The 22,430-nt window shown below is 55.0% G+C and overlaps 9 protein-coding genes and 1 non-coding gene across 10 annotated transcripts; 5 read left to right on the top strand and 5 right to left on the bottom strand.

The window, feature by feature from the left end:
* Positions 1 to 4,554: 4,554 nt before the first annotated feature.
* On the bottom strand, positions 4,555 to 4,641 carry BJX67DRAFT_t2. Its single transcript has one exon. It is a non-coding gene; the product is annotated as a tRNA-Val (tRNA).
* Positions 4,642 to 4,849: 208 nt separating this feature from the next.
* BJX67DRAFT_376234 (M20 family metallopeptidase) lies at positions 4,850 to 6,263 on the bottom strand (the record flags this gene model as incomplete). Its single annotated transcript, XM_071031838.1, has 4 exons — positions 4,850 to 5,207; positions 5,278 to 5,658; positions 5,731 to 6,113; positions 6,165 to 6,263. The coding sequence occupies 4 exons, from the start codon at positions 6,261 to 6,263 to the stop codon at positions 4,850 to 4,852; spliced, it is 1,221 nt and encodes a 406-aa protein (XP_070891391.1).
* A 514-nt stretch (positions 6,264 to 6,777) lies between these two features.
* Positions 6,778 to 8,925, top strand: BJX67DRAFT_339405 (MFS transporter). The gene is made up of 6 exons (XM_071027655.1): positions 6,778 to 7,208; positions 7,268 to 7,486; positions 7,540 to 7,698; positions 7,745 to 8,114; positions 8,168 to 8,575; positions 8,641 to 8,925. Exons 1-6 carry the CDS (start codon positions 7,063 to 7,065, stop codon positions 8,839 to 8,841), a joined length of 1,503 nt encoding a protein of 500 aa, XP_070891390.1. The 5' UTR covers positions 6,778 to 7,062; the 3' UTR covers positions 8,842 to 8,925.
* A 783-nt stretch (positions 8,926 to 9,708) lies between these two features.
* On the top strand, positions 9,709 to 10,077 carry BJX67DRAFT_376232 (uncharacterized protein; the record flags this gene model as incomplete). The annotated part of the gene is made up of 1 exon (XM_071031837.1): positions 9,709 to 10,077. The coding sequence occupies one exon, from the start codon at positions 9,709 to 9,711 to the stop codon at positions 10,075 to 10,077; it is 369 nt and encodes a 122-aa protein (XP_070891389.1).
* A 359-nt stretch (positions 10,078 to 10,436) lies between these two features.
* On the top strand, positions 10,437 to 10,817 carry BJX67DRAFT_376231 (uncharacterized protein; the record flags this gene model as incomplete). Its single annotated transcript, XM_071031836.1, has 1 exon — positions 10,437 to 10,817. The coding sequence occupies one exon, from the start codon at positions 10,437 to 10,439 to the stop codon at positions 10,815 to 10,817; it is 381 nt and encodes a 126-aa protein (XP_070891388.1).
* A 268-nt stretch (positions 10,818 to 11,085) lies between these two features.
* BJX67DRAFT_386818 (FAD dependent oxidoreductase-domain-containing protein) lies at positions 11,086 to 13,900 on the bottom strand (the record flags this gene model as incomplete). Its single annotated transcript, XM_071034138.1, has 6 exons — positions 11,086 to 11,363; positions 11,429 to 12,008; positions 12,064 to 12,353; positions 12,426 to 12,683; positions 13,109 to 13,239; positions 13,296 to 13,900. 6 exons carry the CDS (start codon positions 13,898 to 13,900, stop codon positions 11,086 to 11,088), a joined length of 2,142 nt encoding a protein of 713 aa, XP_070891387.1.
* A 339-nt stretch (positions 13,901 to 14,239) lies between these two features.
* Positions 14,240 to 16,331, top strand: BJX67DRAFT_369079 (amino acid permease/ SLC12A domain-containing protein; the record flags this gene model as incomplete). Its single annotated transcript, XM_071030713.1, has 8 exons — positions 14,240 to 14,263; positions 14,312 to 14,489; positions 14,543 to 14,582; positions 14,634 to 14,772; positions 14,841 to 15,192; positions 15,273 to 15,739; positions 15,824 to 16,102; positions 16,173 to 16,331. The coding sequence occupies 8 exons, from the start codon at positions 14,240 to 14,242 to the stop codon at positions 16,329 to 16,331; spliced, it is 1,638 nt and encodes a 545-aa protein (XP_070891386.1).
* Positions 16,266 to 18,718, bottom strand: BJX67DRAFT_6265 (Zn(II)2Cys6 transcription factor). Its single transcript, XM_071035256.1, has 6 exons — positions 18,650 to 18,718; positions 18,265 to 18,596; positions 18,137 to 18,213; positions 17,489 to 18,084; positions 17,276 to 17,434; positions 16,266 to 17,227 (listed from the first exon to the last, which is right to left on the bottom strand). The coding sequence occupies exons 1-6, from the start codon at positions 18,700 to 18,702 to the stop codon at positions 16,396 to 16,398; spliced, it is 2,049 nt and encodes a 682-aa protein (XP_070891385.1). The 5' UTR covers positions 18,703 to 18,718; the 3' UTR covers positions 16,266 to 16,395.
* A 4-nt stretch (positions 18,719 to 18,722) lies between these two features.
* On the bottom strand, positions 18,723 to 20,166 carry BJX67DRAFT_339394 (bZIP transcription factor). Its single transcript, XM_071027654.1, has 5 exons — positions 20,051 to 20,166; positions 19,913 to 19,979; positions 19,465 to 19,848; positions 19,087 to 19,416; positions 18,723 to 19,036 (listed from the first exon to the last, which is right to left on the bottom strand). The coding sequence occupies exons 1-5, from the start codon at positions 20,091 to 20,093 to the stop codon at positions 18,973 to 18,975; spliced, it is 888 nt and encodes a 295-aa protein (XP_070891384.1). The 5' UTR covers positions 20,094 to 20,166; the 3' UTR covers positions 18,723 to 18,972.
* A 278-nt stretch (positions 20,167 to 20,444) lies between these two features.
* BJX67DRAFT_339393 (YncE family protein) lies at positions 20,445 to 21,936 on the top strand. Its single transcript, XM_071027653.1, has 2 exons — positions 20,445 to 20,856; positions 20,909 to 21,936. The coding sequence occupies exons 1-2, from the start codon at positions 20,590 to 20,592 to the stop codon at positions 21,842 to 21,844; spliced, it is 1,203 nt and encodes a 400-aa protein (XP_070891383.1). The 5' UTR covers positions 20,445 to 20,589; the 3' UTR covers positions 21,845 to 21,936.
* The last annotated feature ends 494 nt before the right edge of the window (positions 21,937 to 22,430 follow it).

Here is a 22,430-nt window from a genome sequence, read left to right as displayed (position 1 = left end):
GGGCTTATGGAGGGGCAAGATACGGACCTTCGACCCGAGGTGTATCTTGAAGTCAAGAAGGAAAACCACTGGAATGGTGCAGAAGCACAGCATCTCCAATACATACGTATGGTAAATGGAAACCACCTCACTGCACCTGGCTAATGCTATTCTTGCCCAGAGCAGAATGGGTTGGCTCGACTGGCTATCCGAGTAGCTATATCACGATGTCTGCGGAGAATCACGCCGCCACTACTGTGCCGGAGAGCTGGACGATGGATACCGTCCCAATGCCTCTTCGGATCCGCTTTGCCACTGTTATTACGGCAAAGCCGCGCCACAGCTTTTGCGCACAGTCTTTTCGAACGGTAGTCAAACGTTTTGATTCCTCGGAGCAGGCCCGCTGGAAACCGCTTGGATGCTGCCTCCATCCTCTGCCGCCAGTGTGCGGCACGTAACTCCCATTGTGACGTGATATGATTTTCCAAGTGAGGCACTGGGACAGTTGTGTCACACGAAGACCAGCGGGAAGTCTTTCAAGTCCCGTGCTTCCCCTTTATAGTTCGTGAAAACTCAATCACCGTTGAACGAGTAGGTATACCTGTCCACACCGTACACAGCTGTTAACGTCCTCCTCTTGCCTTTAGGTACATATCGGGCGATGCAATTGCCATTCTCATTGCTAGTTGCGGGGTCCCATCATCTGTTCAGTGCCAGAACAGGTTATCTTCTGCTCGTGTCGGCGCGAGTGCGGCTCCCTGAGGGCGGGCTTGTTCCCACGGGCGTAGATCGTCCATAATCTTGGTAGACCTCGTCGTTCTGCTCCGCCGTCTTCTCCTTTTGCACTCCATCCCAGGTTACGAAGTTGACACGGTTAAGATTCAACTATCGGCACATCCACGAGCGCCTGAGATGCAAGTTCCGAGTTCAAAACAGGCTTGCGACAACATTGCCGGTCTTAAGTGGTTGAGTTTCACCATTTCATCAGAGAAAACCTCGTCTATTTCTACATTGAGGAGCACTTCAATTAGCGAGCGAAGCCTATATGGAATCGAAGTCACCCGTGCGGCGCACCTGCCTGCTGCCCGAGGGTCGCCATTATCTCATGGCTTCACAAAAGCCCACCCGCACACGGTTGCGAAGCTATCCGGTTAACACATACGAAAGGCATACATCTATGATCGGCAGATTTCCGCCATGTCTGACTCTGGTTCCTTCGGGAGGAGGGAAATGTCGGGGTCGCCATATTTTCGCTGCACAGACAACATTCATCTGAGCCAGAGTTTGGACGCTTCTCCCGTGGCCACGCTTCTGGCCCTGATTTGGAACAGCTTTTAATCGCAATGCCGGAGATCGGGGTACATGCAGACACAGCCATGGCATTTCTCAGCATGATAGACCGTGCGCCACCCCCGGCAGGTGAAGTTAGTTCAAATTCTTCCGCAGCGTAAACCAGAGCCTGGCTCCGCCTTGCCGTCATGAGCTACTGAGACTCTTCCTCGATCAGACCAGCGCGCGACGGTTGTTCTGGGGAACCGCGCATTAAGGGAGTATTGTCACACTGAGTCTCAGGAAGAGGCGTGCAGATACCCTTCGTACCCCTTTGTTACCCGCGAGAAAAGCATCTCAGTCAAGCAAGTAAGTGGCCAGGTTGTACGGCGGTGGCTAGTATTGACATGTTGTAGATCCGGATGGGAAGACCTTCGTACATTAATGCCATCCTTATTGCATCCCGGGGCGTGATCTCGACTGATGAGTGCTCAAAGAATACTGGTTGAGTCTTTCGCGAACACGTACGTTTGCCTGGTTTTTGGCAGGGGTCCTGTGCTTCCTGCAAATGGAAAGATGGTACAAAGGCGTGCGATCTCAAACATACGGATGAAGCGGAGTTTGTTCCTGTGGGTGCATCTTTGGAGGGTCCTGGCCTTATCATTGAGGAGCTGGAAGGTTAGGTTCCCCGTACGACAAGATAGGCATGGACAAAGCACTCGCCTAGATCTAGAGCCACAGCAGATGTCGTGAGGATACGGAAAAGCGGCAGTATGAGGAAGTCGGCCTCGAGATAACGACGAACTACACTACATTCACCAACGTTAGCCCATATTGAAAGGTCCTCCCCTCTCGCGATTCTGGCCGCAGACCTTAACGTGCTCTCAATCCCTCCCCCTCTTGCTCAGATCCCGGCATCCGGACACCTTCGGCATTCATTCTTCCCCCTCTCTCGCTCAACCCAGCACCCCCAACGTTGTCGCAAAATGTTGAAACGAAGCATGGAACAGCATTCCGAGGGAAGTCACAGAACTGCCTCAAGTTCGATCCTGGGTTCACGGACGAGCCAAGGAACGTTAATGGTCAAGTTTTAGGCTGCGGGCATAAGTGTCACTTTGTAGCATGGTGCACGTGGAGAAGTTCTAGTGTATGATGGGGATGAAAGCGTTAGACGTAGGCAGGCTACCTCCAACAACAGTCCGGCACCCGGGGTGCTGGGCGCCCAACACCTCTGAGCGACGAGGACGGAGACACGAGCATGGGATCGGTTTCCGCCAGCAGGCTCGAAAGAGGCAGCGGGCACGATACCCTCACTCCAGAAATAAGCGAAATGCTCTCAGCCTTTTCACAATCTAGGGAGTAGATGGCTAATGGATATGATCTTTCAGGGCCAGACAGACACCTGCACTGACTTGTGGGTGTGGCTGTTTTGGTGATTTATCCGCCCTCTGGGCCAAGGTTTGTGACACAAGTGTCCTAATAAAAGCCCCGTACTAATACTTTATTTAATAGGGAAAGATACAAAGACACAACATCGGTCGTTTGAGAATAGACAGAGATGCTATCGCACTCCTAGAAAGGCTTGGCCCGCGGGAGCTGGGTGGCAGAGACACAGTGGCTTCCGTGAGTCTTGCCGCCTCATGAGTTTGAACCAGTTGAGGGGTATGTTTGCTCGTCTTGAGCGGCAAACCTTTCCTGGTCAGAGCCCGGTACTCCCTCTTCGGGGTCGTGTGTTGGAACCGTACATCCATAATGATGTATAGAAACGGGTGCTGGCCCTGATATACTCGGTTCGGCGGATTCCCGACGATACGTATCTTTCACGGCACCCAGTTGCATACTTCGAACTTCAGATGAAGCCCCTTGTACTCGACACCCTCAAGGACCTTCGCTCTTTCACAGGACGTGGCTTACATCCGAGGCAGGGCACAACCGAGCCTTGTGTATTTGCTCGACTCGACTCGGGCCCAATCATGCTTGTCTTTTACACCTGTACGGACCAAAATCTTGGTATTCAGTTACCGAGACGCCCGAGCTGGGACTGAGTTCTCGGGAACAGTATTGGCTACCATTGCTTCATTTACTCGCAATATAAGAAGGTATCTTTCCCATCGTCATTAGCATTAACTTCCCGAAGGGGTTTCAGGTTTCCATTGAGTTCGCGGCAGATACAGCAATGGCTTTCCCTTCTGCTTAACTCATGTATCTATACCAAAGACAAGGCCGCCTCCTTTTTCTTCCCTTTGTCTTCTGCTGCGCCTTTCTCGTCCGCCGCTATATGTCGCCATGGTCCAGCTTCTTGGGACAAGAGGTGACGGGGTGCGAGGACACAGTAGAGTCCTGGAGTGTGAGTGAGTGTCAGCATGCGTTTAAGGCTTCGGAACGCAATGAGGCTGTCCAGCTACTCTCCGGCGTCTGCATGTATACAGTCGTACATGATTCTGGCGCCCTGCTGGGTTTCAGGGTGATCTTGTCCTGATTCGCTTGATATTGGCTATTCCACGGCCACCAGAGACCACTTGGCGGATATCAGCTAGCTGGTGGACTTGGACAAAAATCCGCCTAGTCTCCCTATCTCGGTGCCCCTGATGGCTGTCGCAACCCCCATAAGCAAAGGAAAATCAATTTAAAATTCTGTGCCGGGCCGTGCATACCGAGAAAGGCTGGTCGGGAAGAGAATTGTGGGAAATCGCCACTCCACCAAAAAGGGTCAACCCTTCCTAGTGAAGCGCTATTCTGGCGGACAAGAATCAACTGGCACACAGGCCGAACGCACTGATATTAGGTATGAACTACTGGGAATTCCACCCAGGATTCACAAAAAGCTGTGCGGAAAACGGAGAACCGCAGCTTCAACATTCTGTCTCTTGCTTGTCGGGCCGAGACGAATTTTTATCTCAGTAGCGACAAGGGAAGCATCAATTCAAGGCAGTCCAGCGCCCGGAACGAATGCGACAGATGCAGCCGCCTCCATCAGCTTGTGACCCGATATCAGCGCCATTCGAGGCACAAATTTGTTCTTTCCTCAATGCACCTGATAAGGATACCGATCTGGTAGCGACGACCAAATACTGGCCACGACGTGTGAGACTCCTGCGCAAGGCCAACAAGGGCTTGAATTACGAGGAATTAGTTGCACTGGGAGGACAGCTTCGACGGCGAAGGAACCTAATCGCATCAAGAGGGGCGAGCCCGTGTGGAGAGCAAAAAGGAGCATTACATTAGGTCCTTGAATCAAGTGAGATCCGGAAATAGAATGCGGATGATTAAGAGCAAGCAAAGAAAAAATGGAGGAACACAAAAGTTTGACCGACGCAGGGATCGAACCTGCGATCCCCTGCGTTCGACACAAATCGTGTAAAGCAGGTGCCCTAACCACTAGGCCAGTCGGTCATGGAGCAGTAAAATTGCTCAAATTTTGGCTTGACGAGGTGGTATCAATCACTTTCCTCGCAGCTCAGGCCATTCCAAATGGACTCTTCCTTGTGTATCTCATCCCCACGTTATTGTTGACACAACCACAAAAATAATGGAAACAAGTTGATAGCAACAGAATGATATAACCAATGAAGCTATGCACATGTACAATATACTATCCCGCTTACTCCTTAATAGCCACCTCCCACTGCTCCCTCGCCCGCTGAAACAACACATCATCCGTCACCATATCCCACCCAATAAGCGCCAACGCCTTCCCCACAATAACAGCCTCGTCGTGCGCTCCATCCGTCCCCGCGACCGCAGCAAACGACGGATGATGCGGGAATGTCTCTTCGGCGCCCGGAAGCCCAAACATCGTATGCAGTGTCGGGAGCACGTAGCTGACGTTCCCGATATCCGAAGAGCCCGTCAGGACCTGGTCGTGCCGCTTGAGGACCTCCCGGTCGTAGCTTGCCATGTGCGTTTTGTATCGGTCGCACAGGGTGTCGTTTAGTTTTATGTCGGTGTAGAGTTGATTCCTGCCGTGTGGTCCGCGGTGTTAGACGTTGCACTTAAGAAGAAAAACAAAGAAGGGCAGGCAGGACATACTCGACAATATCAACGGTACACCCCGTCGCAAGCGCACCAGCCTCGATACAATTCCGCACGCGGACCATGAGCTTATTCAGCCCTTTAAGTGTAGGACTGCGAACCTGCCAGAACGCCTTCGTGAAAGCGGGAATCACATTGGCGACCTTGGGCGTGTCCAGGAAGGCGCAGTGGACGCGCTCCTCGGGCTGAAGTTGTTGGCGGAGAACGGAAACATTGTTGTACGCGGTGACCAGGGCATCTAGCGCATTTACCCCTTCCCATGGATTGCCGCCCGCATGCGCGCTTTTGCCTGTGAACTCGCAGTGGAGTTCCTTGCGGGCGTTCATACTCAGGCCGCCGATGCCGCGGGCGCCGAAGACTGTGGTCGGGCCGGCGTGGCTGGGCGGTTGTTAGTATACACACAGTATACACGGGTACTCATCGTTAGCATGGAAGAGAGGGGGAGCGTACGCCATTAGAGATATATCCACCCCCTTGTAAGCGCCCGCGTCAATAAGCTCGGCCTTCCCACCACCGTTCTCCTCGGCAGGGGTTCCCAGCAGCTGCGTGCGACCAGGGATATTGTACTTCTTGAGAATGGCGGACAAGGCGAGAAAAGCAGCCACGCTACTCGTGGTAATGAGGTTATGGCCACACGCGTGTCCGATACCCGGGAGGGCGTCGTACTCGGCGTTGAAGTTGATCAGACGCCCGCCGGAGCCGCTGGTCGCCTCGAAGGATGTAGCGAGGCCGTAGGCATGGCGGGTGACGGTGAAGCCTTGCTTCTCGAGGAAGTCGCAAATGGCGTCGTGGGCGCGGTGCTCTTGGTATGCTGTTTCTGGATGCGACCATATCTGACAAGTCAGGGCGGATGGAACGGCTAGAAATGAGGGTAGCTTGTATACCTTGTGGTTGAGTTCTCTAAGGGACTTCTGCGCGGTCGCGAGGGCGTCCTCGATAGAAGCCCTAATCTCGGCAGGGCTGGGAGTGTTTGCAATGGCCATAGTGATGCTTTGCTGGTGTGTGAAAATTGGCCCCATACAATGAGAAGAAGGATGAGCTTGTCGCTCCTTATATATGCTTGGCTCCCCTCATGTCTTTTGTCTCAGGAAGTGATCGGCAAGAGAGCCCAATGACTGCGTTGAGCTTTGTGGTGACAGGACATGCCTCCAAATGCATTGCTCATAGCGGAACTGAAGCCGCGATGCCATGCTCGATTCTTGGTCTTTGTCGACTGGAGTGGTGTCGGCAGATAACAGTGGAGCGTCAACGCTTCTCCGCACTTCACCTGCGAAGCTCCGAGATAGGGTGCAATTCGAGCTCCAACAGACGAGAGTGGAGTTTGAATCTATCCAATAATTTCATAGGTGCGTTTCCCGACGACCCCCTCTTGAGAGAGCTGGAGACGGCCTCGACGATTGGCGCAACTGCCGACGCGTCTCCACTGCGGATGCTGCCCACGGCCCTTCGTCACTGATAGCTGGCCGAACTTTGGTTGCAACCCAACTATCATGATTCAGAAATGATAATCATCGATGTCGCGTTGTGCTCTCCGCTAATGGGGTGTCCATGCCCCTCTCGCCTCCGCATCCACGCCTATCTCTCCCCTGCGGAGTATCAGATCGCCCGACGCAGGTAACACAGAGGGCGGGGACGAAGGTCCGAACGAATTGCCGGGATAGGGAGATAGACAGAGATAAAGAACCGGCCGCCACGCCTGGGTTATCAATATAAACGCTCTCTGCCCAGGGCGGGCGTCTCCCAAGGCCTTACTCTTCATCTCATCCAACATTCAGCTTCACCATGGAGAAACAATTATCGAACCCGCCTCCTGGGCACGGCAAGGCGGAGGATGTGGGAATCTCCCGCGACGTCGACCTCGGCCAAGTGTTGGATTTCGAGATAGATCCGGGGCAAGAGAAGAAGGTTCTGAGGAAGCTGGACATTGTGTATGTTATCTCCCATTCTTTTGTTGCGCCGTATCTTGATATTCGTTGACCATTGACAGGCTCATCCCCCTGATGGGCATCTGCTACATGATGCAGTATATGGACAAATTGGCGCTCAGTCAAGCAACTTTATTTGGTCTCCGCGAGGACCTGAATCTTGTCGGCTCCCAGTATTCTTGGGCCTCGGCTGTCTTCTATTTTGGATATTTCGCCTGGAGCTGGCCCAGTTCCTACCTGATGGTTCGGCTTCCCCTGGCCAAGTACATCAGCTTAAGTGTGTATGTATTCACTCGGTTCTCCTGTGATCGGAGCCAGCTAACTTCGGAGTCAGACTTGTCTGGGGCGGAGTTCTGATGTGCCATGCTGCTGCAAAGAACTTTGGAGGCATCATGGCTGCCCGATTCTTTCTGGGGGTCGGGGAAGCCAGCGTTGCCCCTGGCTTCTCTCTCATCATCGGCATGTTCTACAAGCGAGAGGAACAGCCGTCTCGGTATGTTGGCATCCACCAAAGGCTCGGGTCTGGCTAATAATCACAGACAAGCAGCTTGGTTTTTCGGAAACTGTGTGTCCAACCTCATCGGAGGTGTCGTGGCCTATGGAATTGGCAACATTGAAATCCACACCATCACCAGCTGGCAACTGCTCTTCCTCTTCCTCGGTGCTATCACCGCGGCTATTGGCTTCTTCGTCCTTGTCCTTCTCCCGGATACCCCATTGAAGACGATCTTCCTTACGAAACCCGAGCGAACGATCGCTCACCAGCGCATCCTGAAGAGCAAAGCCGGAGTAAATGAAACCGGCGTCTTCAGATGGGACCAGGCCTGGCTCGCCCTCCGCGATCCCCAGACCTGGTTTTTATTCCTATACACGTTCGCCGTAAACCTCTGCAACGGCGGACTCACCAGCGTGCGCACCTCATATCTCCCCTCCACCAATCCCGCAGACTAACAAGAACACAGTTCTCAGCAATCATCATCCAAGGCTTCGGCTTCTCCCCCCTCCGATCCCTCCTCATGCAAATGCCCCTCGGCGCAGCGCAGATCGTGTTCCTCCTGATAACATCCACAGTCGCCACGTTCGTCCCTCGAACACGAGTCGCAATGATGGTCCTGAACACCTCGTCGTCCATGATCGGCATGATCATGGTATGGCAACTCGACGAAAACAACCAAAGGGGCCGTCTGACCGGCCTCGCCCTGGGCGCGACCTTCGCCGCGAATATCCCGCTCGCCCTGAGCCTGATTACCTCGAACGTGGCCGGGTTCACGAAACGCAGTGTCACGAGCGCCCTGCTGTTTGTCGCGTACTGCGTCGGGAATATCGTCGGGCCACAGTGTTTCTTGGAGAGCGAGGAGCCGCACTATGATGTAAGAACCTTGCTCTCTCGCGTCAGAGATGCCGTAAGATGTGACGAAACTAACTGAGGGTACAGACCGGAATGGCAGTCTCTGTTGCTGGGCTGGCCCTGGGGGTATTCTTCCTCCTGTGCTTGCTGGTGTACTATATCTGGGAGAACAGGCGCCGGGATGCCCGGTATGGGCGACCGGAGGATCTGAGTGAGGTTCAGGCCATCGCTGAGGGGTTGTCGAATAAGACGGATCTGGAGATTACGAGCTTCCGCTATGTACTGTAGGCTTGACGAGCTCTCTTTGATTTATGATACTCGGCTACACCTACGAATATCATGCAGAGAAACACAACATTAACCAAGTTGTCCGGAATACTCTTCAATCTGCCTAGAAGACTCTCGTCCGCATCCGTACTCAAAAAGTAAACCCCGCTGTCCTACTCTAAACCCTAACCAACCAATTCCCTCAAGGGCAGCCAAGCTCCAACGGACTCGACCGATTTCTCCCTAGAGCGGGGCAAGCACCTGAACCTGCATCTGGGAGTTTGACTCCGCTGCGCTGGGCTGCCCCAGGACAAGGCCGTGGTGAGGATCACCGCCAGGACACAACCGCAACCTTCCCAGCGAGGCGCCTCGTCAGAAGGAATGTTCAGGAGACAAGTGAACTTCGGCGGCTGTAGCTTAGTTACACTAAATTTAGTCAGCGTATACGGCAAGCCGAAGCACGCACCCGGACAAGCGTATTTTTATAGTTACTCGGTGGCGTGGACGATCGGCGTGAGAAGTTGCGCTGTATTGATAGAGCTCCCTGTTTCTGACTTGCTTACTTTACGGGGCATAAGAAAAATTCCTCGAACTGCAGTTCGTCTTTGCCTGGAGATGAGGTAAAATAATATGCAGGGAGTGGTGTCGATCAGCTTGTGGCGTAAACGTAAGCGTATACAACGAACGCAGGAAGCGTATCAGGGAGTATATACAATGTAAGCGTATGGCAGCTCCCGGCCTTAACTTCAAGAGAAAAGACACACAGGAATATAAAATAAGATAAATAACCCCCAGACACCCTCCCTCTCTATTCGTATCCATCCATCAACACAGCACATTCCAATACCTCCAGCGTCTTCACTCAAGAAGAAAACCTCCGTCACCAAAATGCAACTCACCCTTTCCAAAGCCACCGCAGCCGGCACGCTCCTCCTCAGCCTCGCAAACCTCACCTCAGGCTACGTCGTGACCGTCTTCCAAAACCCCGATTGCACAGGCGACTCCCGCGACATCAACGTGTACGACAACACCTGCCACGCGCCCGCAAACCCGGGGTTCGCCGCGTTCAAGGTGACAACGTACGGCAGCGGCAACCAGCGCGCGTACTTCTTCCAGGCGGGCAGCTGCGGCGATATCACGAATGCGCATAGCTGGTGGGCGGATGGCGGCAGTGATACCTTCCTTGCTGATGGCCGGTGCATTTCGCCTGGTGCGGGCCATGTTTGGAATGCACTTGCTTCGTACTGGGAGGCATAGACGGGAAGGGTCTTGGTGGTGGGCTTGCTAGAATGGTGGCGGGGGGAGGGGGGAACAGGGACTAGGGGGGTGGAGGGTCGAAGTCAACCATGCACTTAGTTTTTTATTTTACCACCTCGGGATGAGCAATTTGAACACGATGAGGGCCGAGACTAAAAGTAATTCTGCATATGACAGAGTAATCGACCTTAACGACAGGCAACGAAGGTGTAAGATTCTCCACACACATAACGTTATGTCTACCCTATATATCAACCCCAACCCCTAGCCCCAAATCAACCGGCCCATCATCTCATCTCAAAAGAAAACCTTCCTACAACTCGCAAACTCATCTTCTGGCCTCCACTCAACTTTCCAAAATGGAAACCCTCCTCGCAGTCTCCCGCATGACCTTCGGCCTGGGCTTCCTTATCGCCCCCCGTCCCTGCGCCAGCCTCTTCGCCATCCCCTACACCCCCGAAGCAGCCCTCGGGGCCCGTCTCACCGGCACACGAGATATGACCCTCGGCGCCCTCCTCCTGACATCCGGCTCCTCATCGTCGGAAGACGTGCGACGACGCGCCTTGCTTGCGGGCATCGCGACGGACGCGATCGATGTACTTTCCTGCCTCTGGGGCTATCTTGATGGGACGCTTCCGGGTACGGCTGCGTTGGTACTTGGTGGTGGGGCGGCGCTGATGCTTGATTTGGGGGTTTATTTGTGGTATGCGCGGCCTAACGGGCATGGGAAGCGTGAGTGAATAGGATGTCAGACAGAGCTGTTAGATGGATTGTTGGTGGATGTGGGGGGTCTATATCTGTGTATTTGAGAATGTACAACTAGTTTCTTGCTGCGGTGCACCCTGAGGAATACGTTCTGGGGACTTCCCCGAGCTTCGAGCAAAGATGTCTTCTTCCTCGTCGGTTGTGTGACCTAGGTTCTAGGCATACATACCCAATACTGCTCTACGCATTAAAGTCTCTAACAATGTAGGATGCACCAAGAAAAGCAGCGGTGTAGGGTACTCCTCACAATTTGGCCACAGCCACCGGCGCAGCTCCCGGCTTGAATATCGAACCCGAAATTGCCATTTTAGTCTCGTCGAGCCGAGCCTGCGTCGTCTGGAACAGCCGCGGCAGCCCCGTGTCCTTGAACTCCGTCCCATGGACGACCATCTTTGCCAGGCCCTCCGCGGCAAGGAAGATCTGCGGCATGCCGTGCCCCGTGAATCCGCCGATTATCCATTGATTCTCGTGCCCTGGGACAGGGCCTACGTGTGGGAGGCCATCGGATGAGTAGCCCATAACTATGGAGATTGAGGTTAGTTGTGGTATGTGAGGCATATTCTCTAGCCCAGGGTGAGGAGCTTACTTCCTGTCCACACTCGATCCGTATACGCGTGGCTCTCGTCCCACCCAACGAAGTGTTTCTGCATGTAGTCGTCGAAATACCGCACGGCGGACTCGAGAACACGACTATCGTCGCTGACGTTATACCAGCTGTCTGGATTGTCGATGAACGCTGGCCTCGCACCGCCGACAACGATGCTCCCGTCGCTCCGTGGGATCAGGTAGTCGTAATTCCACTCGTTGTGCCGGATTGTGTATGTCCTTGTCAGCCGCGGACCGGTGTGGCCCGCTGGCGCAACAATTCGACTGCATGTACCTCGCACCGGGACAATTTTGTCCCTGTATTGCGGTAGGAGAGCGGATGTGTAGCCGTTCGTGGCTACGACGACCTTCTTTGCTCTGATTGTGCCGCGAGAGGTGCGAACGAGCCAGCTGTGCGGTGTTGAGGTGGCAGCTTCTTTGATCGAAGTGACTTGCGTATGGGTCTGGAGATTGACTCCCTGCCGAACAGCCTTCTCCAAGAGGTGCATGATCAGCTTGTACGGCCAGAGATGTCCTGCGGTGTACGAGAAACAGGCAACCGCCCCTTTGACGCCTGAGAACTGAAAGAGAAACGTAAATCAGCAACAACCCTCTGTATACATGTGAGATACGCACTGCTTCAGCCTCCTTCCCACCGACGTACTTCGTCCTCCTCGTCGGCCCGCAGCCCGCAGCAACCAACCGGTCATATCCATCCTTGAGGCTGCGCGCATGGCTCTCGCTAATCTGGACATCGATGGCGTCCACAACGGTAAAGTCGCAATCAATATTCTCCCTCTCCACGATTTGCCGTAGAGTCTCGACATGCCGGGCTTCGAATTCAGCGACCTCAGTCGCAGCCACGATCCCGAACTCGTCTGAGAGAGTCGCGATGCGATTGTACGAGTCTGGCTTCAGGTGGCCGCCTAGACACCGTCAGCCATCAATTGACAAGATGTGTTTAGGTTAGTAAAAGAAAACACAAGATCGAGGCTCACCATTCCTCCCCGTGGCACCCGAACACGCCTGGCGCCCTTCCAGAATGACAATTGACGGCGCCGCCGCTCCCCCCTCAGACCTCGTTAACTCGAGGATATGGTGCGTCACAGACACCCCGGCATACCCCGCCCCGACAACGACAATATCGCATTCCTCTGGAAGGGCTTCGGTTGACCGATAGCTGTCGAGCGCGTGAGGGTTCGTCCGCCAAAACGAGGTGGTCGAGTTGGGCGCGAGGGCGGGTGTCTTTGCCTTCACTTTTTCCATGGTGGCGTCCGTGTTCCTGTCCCTGTCCCTCTTCCTGCGATAGTCTGGCGGAGATGCCAAGCGTGATAAAAGCTAATTTGTTTGTTGGCTTTCTTTTATGTGGATTGGGGGTTGACTGCTTCCGGTTGGTGGTCCGGTGGGATCTGGTGTTTGGGATCCCGCCGGGAAGCCGCCGGGTTGATAGTGCTGGCTTTGTGATTGGACTGTCTGTTGCGGGGAGTTGGAGAATCGAGTTGGAGACGTTGAGTTGGAGTAGCTGTGATATCATGGACAGTTGGAGTTGATTCTTTGATGGGTGTGGGAGTCTACCATGGCAGTACGTCTGTGAGCAGTGGAGAGGGGATGATCTGGCTGTATTGGTACACAGATAGTAGATAACTAATAGAAATGTTAAATCTAGCAATCTACTGCTAACCGCTATGCGAAGCGTGGTGTGCAATAATCTTATCCGCCATCCCGGGCAAGGTATCGTCAATGACATCCATGTCCCCGAACAGCTCGGTCAACGGCTCCTTCTCCCATATCGACGAGTACGCGCCGCGAAATCTGTCCAGAGAGTTAGTCCTATCTTGCATCCTCCGTAGAATCATGTTGATACGCACCCCGCGCGCCGTGCAGCCGCAACATCCCACATATGCCCAGCCGCAAACCAAGGCGTCTTGCCCTCATTCTCAGCAACAAGCTTCTCCAGCACCGGGCGATACGCCTCCGGATCAGGCTTCCCAATGCCTCTCTCGTCACACGAAATCAAGTTCTCAGCCGGCATGTCCACCCCGGCCTGCGCAAAATACCCGCCAACCCGCTGAAGTTCCCCCGCCGTAAAGCACCAAACCGTAAACCCAGCGTCCCTCAGCTTCTGCACGCACTCTGCAGCCCCAGGGCGCAGCTTCAGCCCGACATACTGCCCCATGATATACTCGAGGTCCTCTGCGGAAGCCCAGACCCTCGGCTCCGCGATCCCAGCCATCCAGAGCGTGCGGTAGAAGAGGGCCTCGAAGACCGTGCCGAAGGGCTTGTATGCGCCGGACATACTGAGGTACGTGTATTCGCGCTCGGCGACCTCGATCCAGGTGTAGCCGAGCAGGCTGGGCTTTATGCCCTCGGCGCGGAGCCGGTCGCCGAGGCGGGCGTTGATTGCGGCGAAGAGGTGGTCGTAGCCGACGAGGGTGCCGACGACGTCGAAGACGACGTTTTTGGATGTACTCATTTTGCTGTACTGTATGTACGTCTTGGATGACGAGGAGGGGAGAACGTCTTCTGAGAGTCCCTCTTCGTCTTAACTATTATCAGTGGGCTGTAGACCCCGCTCGAAGCCGCCGGGAGGGAATGCAGATCTCGCTCCAACTGCCGGCGGATAGCCCTACTTGGGGTTCGGGCGGGGAGAGATAACAGTTGGAGACGAGACACCACCGACCAGACGAGAGATAGCGCTGCGCTGGCACTGGCTGTCTCGTCTCTGAGATATCGCATCATATGAAAGCATCCGTGTCCTCCTCGCTGCACTACGTGGTATCTCATCTCAATAACTCAAGAGCACAGACTCGCTATGGGTGGTGACCTCTCCCCGAACGTGCCCGCCGTCGACGGCCCTGAATCGAAAGAGGCCTATAACACACAGACTGACGTTGAACGCGTCGCTACTACTTCCTCTGAGCGCCGTGGCAGCACCACGGCGGTCCACCCGGACGATGTCGGGTACCATCGCTCGCTGACGCGGCGGAAGGTGATGATGATGACCTTCGGTGCGGGAATTGGGACGGGATTATGGGTTGGGACAGGGCAGGCTTTGTATTACGGTACTCCCTCTTGCTATTCTCTGGGTATTTGCATGGGATGTTGACAGGTTTAGCTGGTCCTGCTGGGCTGGCGATCACGTATTCCCTCACAGCGTAGGATCCCCTTAACCACAGCGAGCGAGCAACTGCTAATCCAAGGACCAGGCTCATCGTTTACGCGCAGTACTCCTCCGTCGGGGAAATGACAACGTACATGCCCGTCCACGGTGGCTTCATCCGGCAGTGCTCCGAGTTCGTCGACCCGGCCTTCGGGTTCGCGATAGGGATCAACTTCTGGTTTGCCGTAAGCATCCTCCTCCCCTTCTCTCTATACTTCAAGTATAGACCGTGATACACTAACAGATATTCAAGTGGGTAATGATAATCCCCGCAGAGATCACCGCGGCCGTGAGCGTCCTGCGATTCTGGGAGACGACGGACGCCCTTCCCCTCGCCGCATACATCACCATCTTCCTCGCGACGCTCGCCCTCGCAAACGTCTTCCACGTCCGCATCTACGGGTACATCGAGTACTACATGTCCTTTGTGAAATGCGTCGCCGTCGTCCTCATGATCTGCTTCATGTTCATCATGACCTCGGGGGGTATCGCTGCCACGCACGGGCCGATCATCTTCAGCTACTGGAAGCGTCCGGGGGCATTCCACAATGGGATGAAGGGGATAGCAAAGAGTTTCGTGCAGGCCGCGTTTAGTTTTGGCGGTGGTACACCTCCCTCCCCCTCCCGTCCCGCCTTTTCCGTCCGGTTGATTTAATGATTCTAACGGAAAAAAAAAATCTGCCAGGCGAACACATCGCTGTGATAGCCGGCGAAGTTGCCGACCCGCGACACACAATCCGCAAGACCATCCGCCCCGTCTTCTGGCGCATGGTCACCTTCTTCGTCGTGAACATCTGGCTTGTGGGCATGTGCGTGCCCTACGACGATCCGGACCTCGTCAACGGCGAGGGCACCCTGGGCAGCCCCTTTGTGATTGCCCTGAAGCGTGCGGACGTGTGGCCGCTTGCGCACGCGATCAACGGGTTCATTTTCCTGAGCGTGATCAGCTGCGGCGTGACGGCCGTGTATGTTTCTAGTCGGAGTCTGACGGCGTTGTCGGATCTCGGTATAATCCATGGATACTTTGGGAGGAAGGATGCGAGTGGACGGCCGTTTGTTTCGATTGCCATTTGCCTGATACTGGGCGGGGGGTTGTGCTATCTGAATGTTGATAGTACAGGGACCGTTGTCTACGGGTGGTTTTCATCTCTGGTGCTTTGCCCTGCCCTGCCCTGCCCTGCCCCTAACCCTAGCCCGATATTCAAGACTCCAGCTAACAGGCCACGGCGGCTACAGGTAGCAATCGCAACCCTCTTCCAATGGGCCTCGATCTACATCGCCCACCTGCGCTTCCGAACGGGCCTCCGCGCGCAGGGAAAAGACCTGCGCACCCTGCCCTTCCGCGGCCTCCTCACCCCCTGGGCGCAGTACCTCAGCCTGACGATCGTGCTGTTCATCTTCGGGTGCGAGTTCTATCTCGCCTGCTTTCCCTTTGGCGAGAAGGGCTCCGCGAAGAGCTTCTTCTCGACGTATCTGGCTGCGCCGCTGTTTGTTTTTGATTATTTTGCGTATAAGGTTGGTCTTCTACCGGCATGGTGCATAGTATGACTTTGATATGGAGAGGGCAGAGCTGACAAATGTCCAGTGGTGGTTCAAGACGAAGATTGTCCGGCCGGCGGAGATGGATTTCTCGCCCGCGGTGGTGTACGATGAGATGGATCGGGCGATGCGCGAGCGCGTTCAGGAGAAGAAGGACGGCAGGGAGCCGTGGGTGAAACGCGTGCGGTATGTGATTTTTGGGTAGATATCCGGATAGATAGAGCGAATAGGGTTGTTATAAGGAAAGGAATCTCAGTGTATTTACCTACTCATGTTTGGAACACATGCGGATCCAATGGAAAATCCCCCGTGAGCCAGTCTTCATCCATTAGACCAGCAAACTCATTGATTCGATTTGTATGCCCCAAGCTCCCAGGGTCCGAGTTGAAGACTGACAGCGGACTGAAGGATGACAGCTCCGTCATCCCGCCAGACCAGGGATCCTTCTTCATCGCCTGCGTCCAGTGTTTAAACTGCGCGTAGGCAGAGGCTGAGCGATCCTCTTCCCCAGCCGCATTCCCATTCCCATTCACAAGCACCGCGTCATCCGCAGACTGCCGAATCGCCGCATCCAGCGACTGCAGGTACGAGATCTCAGACTCTGCAGAACTCCCCCCGGCCATCCGCCGGATCAGGGCCATGCCGCGGGCCAGCTCGTCCTGGAAGAGGTGCAGGCGGCGCGAATTGAGCCGTTCCGCGAGGATGACGAGAATCGCGGCGCGACAGGAGCTGAACTCTGTGTATGAAGCGCGGCAGAGACTGCCGTGGGTGTCGAGGGACTGGAGTGTTTCGAGGATCTGCAGGGCGCTCTGGACGCAGTTGGTTACCAGGACTGCGCGCGGCTCGGTGCTTTCGTTGCGGGATTGGGGATCGGTCCAGTCGTCGGCAAACATAAATGGGCGGCCCATGTAGATGTAGATGAGGAGGTGTGCGAGCTTTAGGTGCGAGTTTGGTCGGAAGAGCGGGCTTCCTGGGGTTGTGTCGCGGCATTCAATGCTTGAGGGGAGGGAGTCCCACCACGTCTCGATGTGTGCTCGGATTTGCATCAGGCGCTCCAGGTATTCGGGGATGAATCGTTTGGGACAGTTCCGGAGGAGGGTCCTAATTCTGTTACGGGATGTGATTTCAGAGGTGATACAAGGCACTCACAATGTCTCCGCGACCTCACCCAGCCACGAGGTCAGCTTGATAAAGGCAATCATGTTGGCGTATGTCGGCGACAAAAAAGACGGTGCGTCTGTGGGAAGGTCGGTGCTGATGTCTGACTTGGCGATCGATGCTGGACGGCCGTGGAGAATGCCGATTCGTCTGTTATCTGTTAGCTTTTTGCTGGACGTATGGTAGAATACAGAAAAGGACAACCTATCCAGACTGTATGCCGTCCAGAATACTCGGTTCCTCGTCTCGATGATCTTCGAATCACCTTCCCCAGCATACCTCCGATGCATGCCGTTCTGGATGGCCATCTTGACCGCGATCCCCAGGTACGAGTACGACAGGCCACCCGTAGACACTGGCAGCGCATACAGCGCCAGTAGGAGAAACGCCTGCACGCTCTCGTGCGACGCCACGAGAATAACATCAGGCACCAGCCGGCACGCGATATGGTACAGCGACAGTCCGACCGAGTCTTCCGAGCAGAGATTCAGATCCTCGGCTGCTGCGGCTGCAGACTGGCCATCCTCCATATGGGCCACTTGCGTCCCGATGGCCAGGACGGCGAAGACCGAGCACACCCAGGGGATATCGCTCAGCGTATATTCCGTGGATGGATCGTAGCACCGCTCGACCTTCTCCTGGATCCAGGATTGCTCCATGTAAAAGACGTTCCCCTCGGCGTATTTGAAGAACATGGTTACGAGGAACATGGTGATCGGCCTCGGGGGGAGATGGAGCATTACTTGGGATACAACGTGTGTCGAGGACTGCAGCTGCGTCGGTCGCCAGTATTCCTTGACCTGGAGGAGTCAGTTGCACGCTCAGATTACTGCAGGTGGTGCCGTAGCATACCCCGAACCGCTCAATATGGCTGATCTTCCGGCGCAGCTTCTGCGAGAAGTTCCAGTGCGAAAACTCTCCCGAGTAATCTGACAGCGTCAACATCGATCTCTCCACGGTAGGGGTCTAGGCAAAGCTACGAGCGATATTCTTCGAAACAAACTGGACATCAAACGGCTCGTCGACATTCAGCACCTCTCCCTGCGCCTGCGGCGTCCTCCCCAGCCGCGCAACAATGCGACCGACATTCTCCTCGTCGAGAGGAACATCGCCCAGAAAATGGCGCGCGATCTGCTCGAGGCCCTCGACGCGAGACCGACTGGTCTGCGTCTGCGGGCGCTCTCGCCGCGACTCACCCGGACTGTGAAGGAGGACACGGCCTCGAACCGCGCACGGTCGGCCGAGTCTCTGGCATCGCCAGCATGGAGGGCCGCCTTCGCACTTTTCTTTCTGGCGACGGCACGTATCGCAGCTGTCTGTGTCACTTCTCGCCAGCTACGAGATGGAAGCGATGGGGGGACTCACGCGAGAGAGGCCCTCCTCCGCACGGGGCGCGTGTCGTAGCAGCGGTCTTCCATGGCGACTTGAGGATGTTGGATGATGTTGGAAATGCGGAGTAGCGTTGGAGATGCTATCCTGGGCCGACACTATCTCGTTATCATGCGCTAACCGCTTCTCCACGGGTGGGGTCGCATTGCTGTTGGAGGAGCTCTGCACAAGCTCTGGTTATCACCAGTTGTCTTTGATGTCTACAATGGAGTGCTCCGCTTATAGTATTTGTATAAGCGCTACCCAATTTACCAACAGAAACCGAGAACAGCTTTTCCCATCGTTAATTACACCCTATGTCAAGTCCTCTGAATAGCCTGCAGCGCCTCCAAAACTACACTCCGCGGAACCACAGCGCCATACCTTCGCTCGTCAGCCAACTTCTGCTTACGTCAAAAGGAGGTGTGGCTCACCCATAACACTTGATATAATCAAGAAGACGCTCAGAGATAGACATAAGCTGGTTCGACTGCGCTTGAGCAACCCAGGGGTTCTGACGGACCAACGCCCACACCTGGATCGGCGTCAGCTCATCCGCTGTCGTGAGCTGGGACGAGAGCTCGAGCAATCGGTCAAGTGTCTTTCGGGACACGTTCAAAAGTTGCTCCTCTTCCTGCGGGAGACCGGAATCCCCGTAGAGGCGGAAGACCGACGCAGTCAGGGTCAGAGCGTGGCCGTGGCTCTGTTCGGCGCCTGGGGACTGCAGAGCGGATCGAACGTGATCCAAACAGGGTCCCTCAAGGCTAGGAACCTTGTTAGTATCTCCTTTGTAACGCAGGGGAGTTACAAACCTCAGGATGAAATTCATCCCCACGACAACGTCAGTGGGATTGCTTGACGAACTCGGATGGAACCCATTGCTGGGGTTCTGGGTCGATGCAGGGCTGCCAGATGTGTCTGATGCCTGGTCCAGGACAATAAGACGCTTGTTGTTATGGTGATCTCTGCTCACGCAGACCGTCGCCGCCGAAGACTCCGGCGACGAACGCAGGGACACAACCCCCTCGGGAGGCGGCGGAAGCACGATATGATTCGCGTCGATGATGTGACGCAGCCACTCAATCTCGGCCGTCAGTCTTTGAGTTTCGCCTTGCAAGTCCGACCTGCAGGTACGCAGGTGGACCACCTCCGTTTCGAGGGACTTGACGTACCCCTCTTTCCGCTGGCGATAGTTCCTGCTGCGGATTAGAAAGCAGTCCAGGAATAATACGAATCGACCGGTCAAAGGCTAATAATTACTGCTGTGCGCGTCGCAGCTGCTCTTTGCGCCTCACGCCGGATGACGACGCCTTGTCGCCGTCCTCGTCTGCGCGACCATCAACGATCTGGTGGCATCACACTGTATATGGGGGAGGGGGGGTTGGACGGGGGGCGCACCTTTCAACGACCACCTACTTGTGAATGACTTGAGTTTATCCATGCTGTCAACGACGGGACAATCCGTCCTGTGCAACGCGTTTTGTCAACCTGGAGCTGAGCGGAGCCAGGCTGGCGTCTCTCAGCTGAGATGCTCAGCCTCGTGTCCAAGCCACCCTTGGGAGCTCGGCGCCGCTTGCCTGGTCGGGACTGGTCTTCCCGGCGGTCCTGGACGAATCAGGCAATTAGGGCTCACCCATCATCAGCATTTCCTGTTTGGGCTGCGAGATGATTACAATATCAGATCCAGGAACGCTTCTCGAAATGACCCTGCTTTGGGGATGGGGAGGTACAAGCCGGCGCATACCTAGACTGGAAGTCAGCGATAGAGTGATCACGCATGCAGGAACTTAATGGAAAATGACGCCCAGAATGAGCGCGCAGCCCTCATTAAACAACAACTATATTTACCCCGTTGAACCTCGATATCACAGGAATTCAACTCATCAAATCCCTAATCTTGACAATCTTGTTGTCTGTCCTTCTCTTTCATTTTTAAAATGCATTTCTCAATCAAAACTGCCCTGCTTCTGGCGGCCTCTACCAGCGCCTTCCCATCACACCACGCCGACCCCAAAGCCGTCTATGTCCTGACCAACACCGAGGACAACGCAGTCATCGGCCTTCCCGTCGGACACGATGGGCTCCTGAAACCGGGACATGTCACCCTGACAGGTGGACGCGGCGGAACCGCCCTTACTGCCCCTGGAACGCCGTCTGGCCCTGATGCCCTCTTCAGCCAGGCACCGTTATATGTCGCGGGAGAGGTACTTCAGCATGATACCTGCCTTTAGAAGGAAATTGCTAACCTTCGTCTAGTACATCTTCGCCGTCAACCCAGGCTCCAACACCGTCAGCATGCTCAAGGTGCACCCCCACCACCCCGCCCTCCTCACCCCCATCGGCGAGCCCGCCGCCATCCCCGGCGAATTCCCAATCACCGTCGCCGCATCGCTCAAGAACAGCCTCGTCTGCGTCGGCACAACCGGAGCACTAGCCGGTATATCCTGCGGCCCCTTCAACGAGCACGGCATCGGAGCCCTCGACGCCCTCCGCCCCTATGCTCTGAACCAAACCACACCCCCCATCGGACCCCCCAACACAGTCACCCACACCTTCTTCTCCGACGACGAAACCCACCTCCTCACAACCGTCAAGGGCGTCCCAATGACAGACAACATCGGCTTCCTCTCCGTCTTCGAGGTCCTCCGCGACGACGGCGCCTGCCGCCCAAACGGCGCATCCGCCTCCCTCTCGCGCCACGACACCCGCAGCGCCCTCAACGGCACAAACCTCCTCTTCGGCGCAGCCCTCATCCCGCACTCCTCCCGCGTCTTCGTCACAGACCCCTCCTTCGGCGTCGCCGTCCTAGACCTAAACGAGCACTCCGACGCCGCGACCCTGGAAACCCGCATGCCTATCCCCGGTCAAATGGCGCTATGCTGGGCCGCGTACTCCGCAAAGCGGAACTCCGTCTTTACGTCTGACGGCGCGCGCAACAGGATCGTTGAGGTTGACGCCGACGACGCGAGCATCGTGTCTGCGGTGGATCTGCCCAATGACGACCCCTCTGGTCTTGATCTTATTGCTGCCGGTGACCTTGTGTATCTTCTGTCTCCTGGGAATGGGACGACGGATGCGGCGGTGACGGTTTGGGATGCTGCCAAGGAGAAGCAGGTTCAGCGGTTCTCGTTGAAGGAGTATGGTGGTGATCGGAATGCGGTTGGGATCGGGGCTTTCCAGGGATGGTGGTAGGTGGTAGTTGTGTAGTGTGTCCGGGTCGATGTAGCATGTACTTCAGTGGAATGTGACTAATGTATTATACCGGTAGTTAGGGTTGAGCAGGAAGGATAATGGTCTGAATATTAACTGTCATTGGAAATTGCCAGAAAGCTAGATTTGAGCGATGCCGTGTACAGCCCTTTCTCCTTAAAGAACTTTATAACGTAGCTGAGAAATATTCAAATACCCATGACCGCTAAAAACAATCTTCAGGCGATATGCTCCCGTAACATGTAACATTGCTACATTGATTCCACCTCCTCAATCTCTCGCTCGCTGTTACCGTGGACATAGAGGAAAATAGGTGTCCCAGGCTCCGAACCATCATCTGAGCAGAAAACCAATTAGTATTATTCACACTGCTTAAAATACTTGATTACTCTTTAGATAACTGGACATACCTCATTCCCTCACTGGTATCAATGTCTGAGAGAGGAGAAGAGGGTTGTATCGTTCTCCTTTGCACTACGTTGCGAAGAGTAGAGGTGTATTCATGAGGCTGTGCTATAGATTTTTTTGTCGATATTTGTATCGCAGATCGACGGCTACCGGGCCGCCA

The sequence above is a fragment of the Aspergillus lucknowensis genome (assembly GCF_044049455.1).
Source record: "Aspergillus lucknowensis strain CBS 449.75 chromosome Unknown BJX67scaffold_1, whole genome shotgun sequence".
Taxonomy (NCBI): domain Eukaryota; kingdom Fungi; phylum Ascomycota; class Eurotiomycetes; order Eurotiales; family Aspergillaceae; genus Aspergillus; species Aspergillus lucknowensis.
The sequence above is the reverse complement of the archived record's forward strand: the minus strand, read 5'-3'. Positions and strand labels throughout refer to the sequence as shown.

Excerpts from the sequence above, each read along its gene's own strand:
- BJX67DRAFT_339393 (XM_071027653.1), top strand. The coding sequence starts at position 20,590 with ATGCATTTCTCAATCAAAACTGCCCTGCTTCTGGCGGCCTCTACCAGC. Across the intron at positions 20,857-20,908 it reads CGTTATATGTCGCGGGAGAG|TACATCTTCGCCGTCAACCC; the intron begins GTACTTCAGCAT and ends ACCTTCGTCTAG.
- BJX67DRAFT_339405 (XM_071027655.1), top strand. The coding sequence starts at position 7,063 with ATGGAGAAACAATTATCGAACCCGCCTCCTGGGCACGGCAAGGCGGAG. Across the intron at positions 7,209-7,267 it reads CTGAGGAAGCTGGACATTGT|GCTCATCCCCCTGATGGGCA; the intron begins GTATGTTATCTC and ends GACCATTGACAG. Across the intron at positions 7,699-7,744 it reads CGAGAGGAACAGCCGTCTCG|ACAAGCAGCTTGGTTTTTCG; the intron begins GTATGTTGGCAT and ends TAATAATCACAG.
- BJX67DRAFT_339394 (XM_071027654.1), bottom strand. The coding sequence starts at position 20,093 with ATGGATAAACTCAAGTCATTCACAAGTAGGTGGTCGTTGAAAG. Across the intron at positions 19,980-20,050 it reads AAGTAGGTGGTCGTTGAAAG|ACGAGGACGGCGACAAGGCG; the intron begins GTGCGCCCCCCG and ends ATGGTCGCGCAG. Across the intron at positions 19,417-19,464 it reads GGGATGAATTTCATCCTGAG|CCTTGAGGGACCCTGTTTGG; the intron begins GTTTGTAACTCC and ends CAAGGTTCCTAG.
- BJX67DRAFT_6265 (XM_071035256.1), bottom strand. The coding sequence starts at position 18,702 with ATGGAAGACCGCTGCTACGACACGCGCCCCGTGCGGAGGAGGGCCTCT. Across the intron at positions 18,597-18,649 it reads CGGAGGAGGGCCTCTCTCGC|CTGCGATACGTGCCGTCGCC; the intron begins GTGAGTCCCCCC and ends TGACACAGACAG. Across the intron at positions 18,085-18,136 it reads GCCATATTGAGCGGTTCGGG|GTCAAGGAATACTGGCGACC; the intron begins GTATGCTACGGC and ends TGACTCCTCCAG.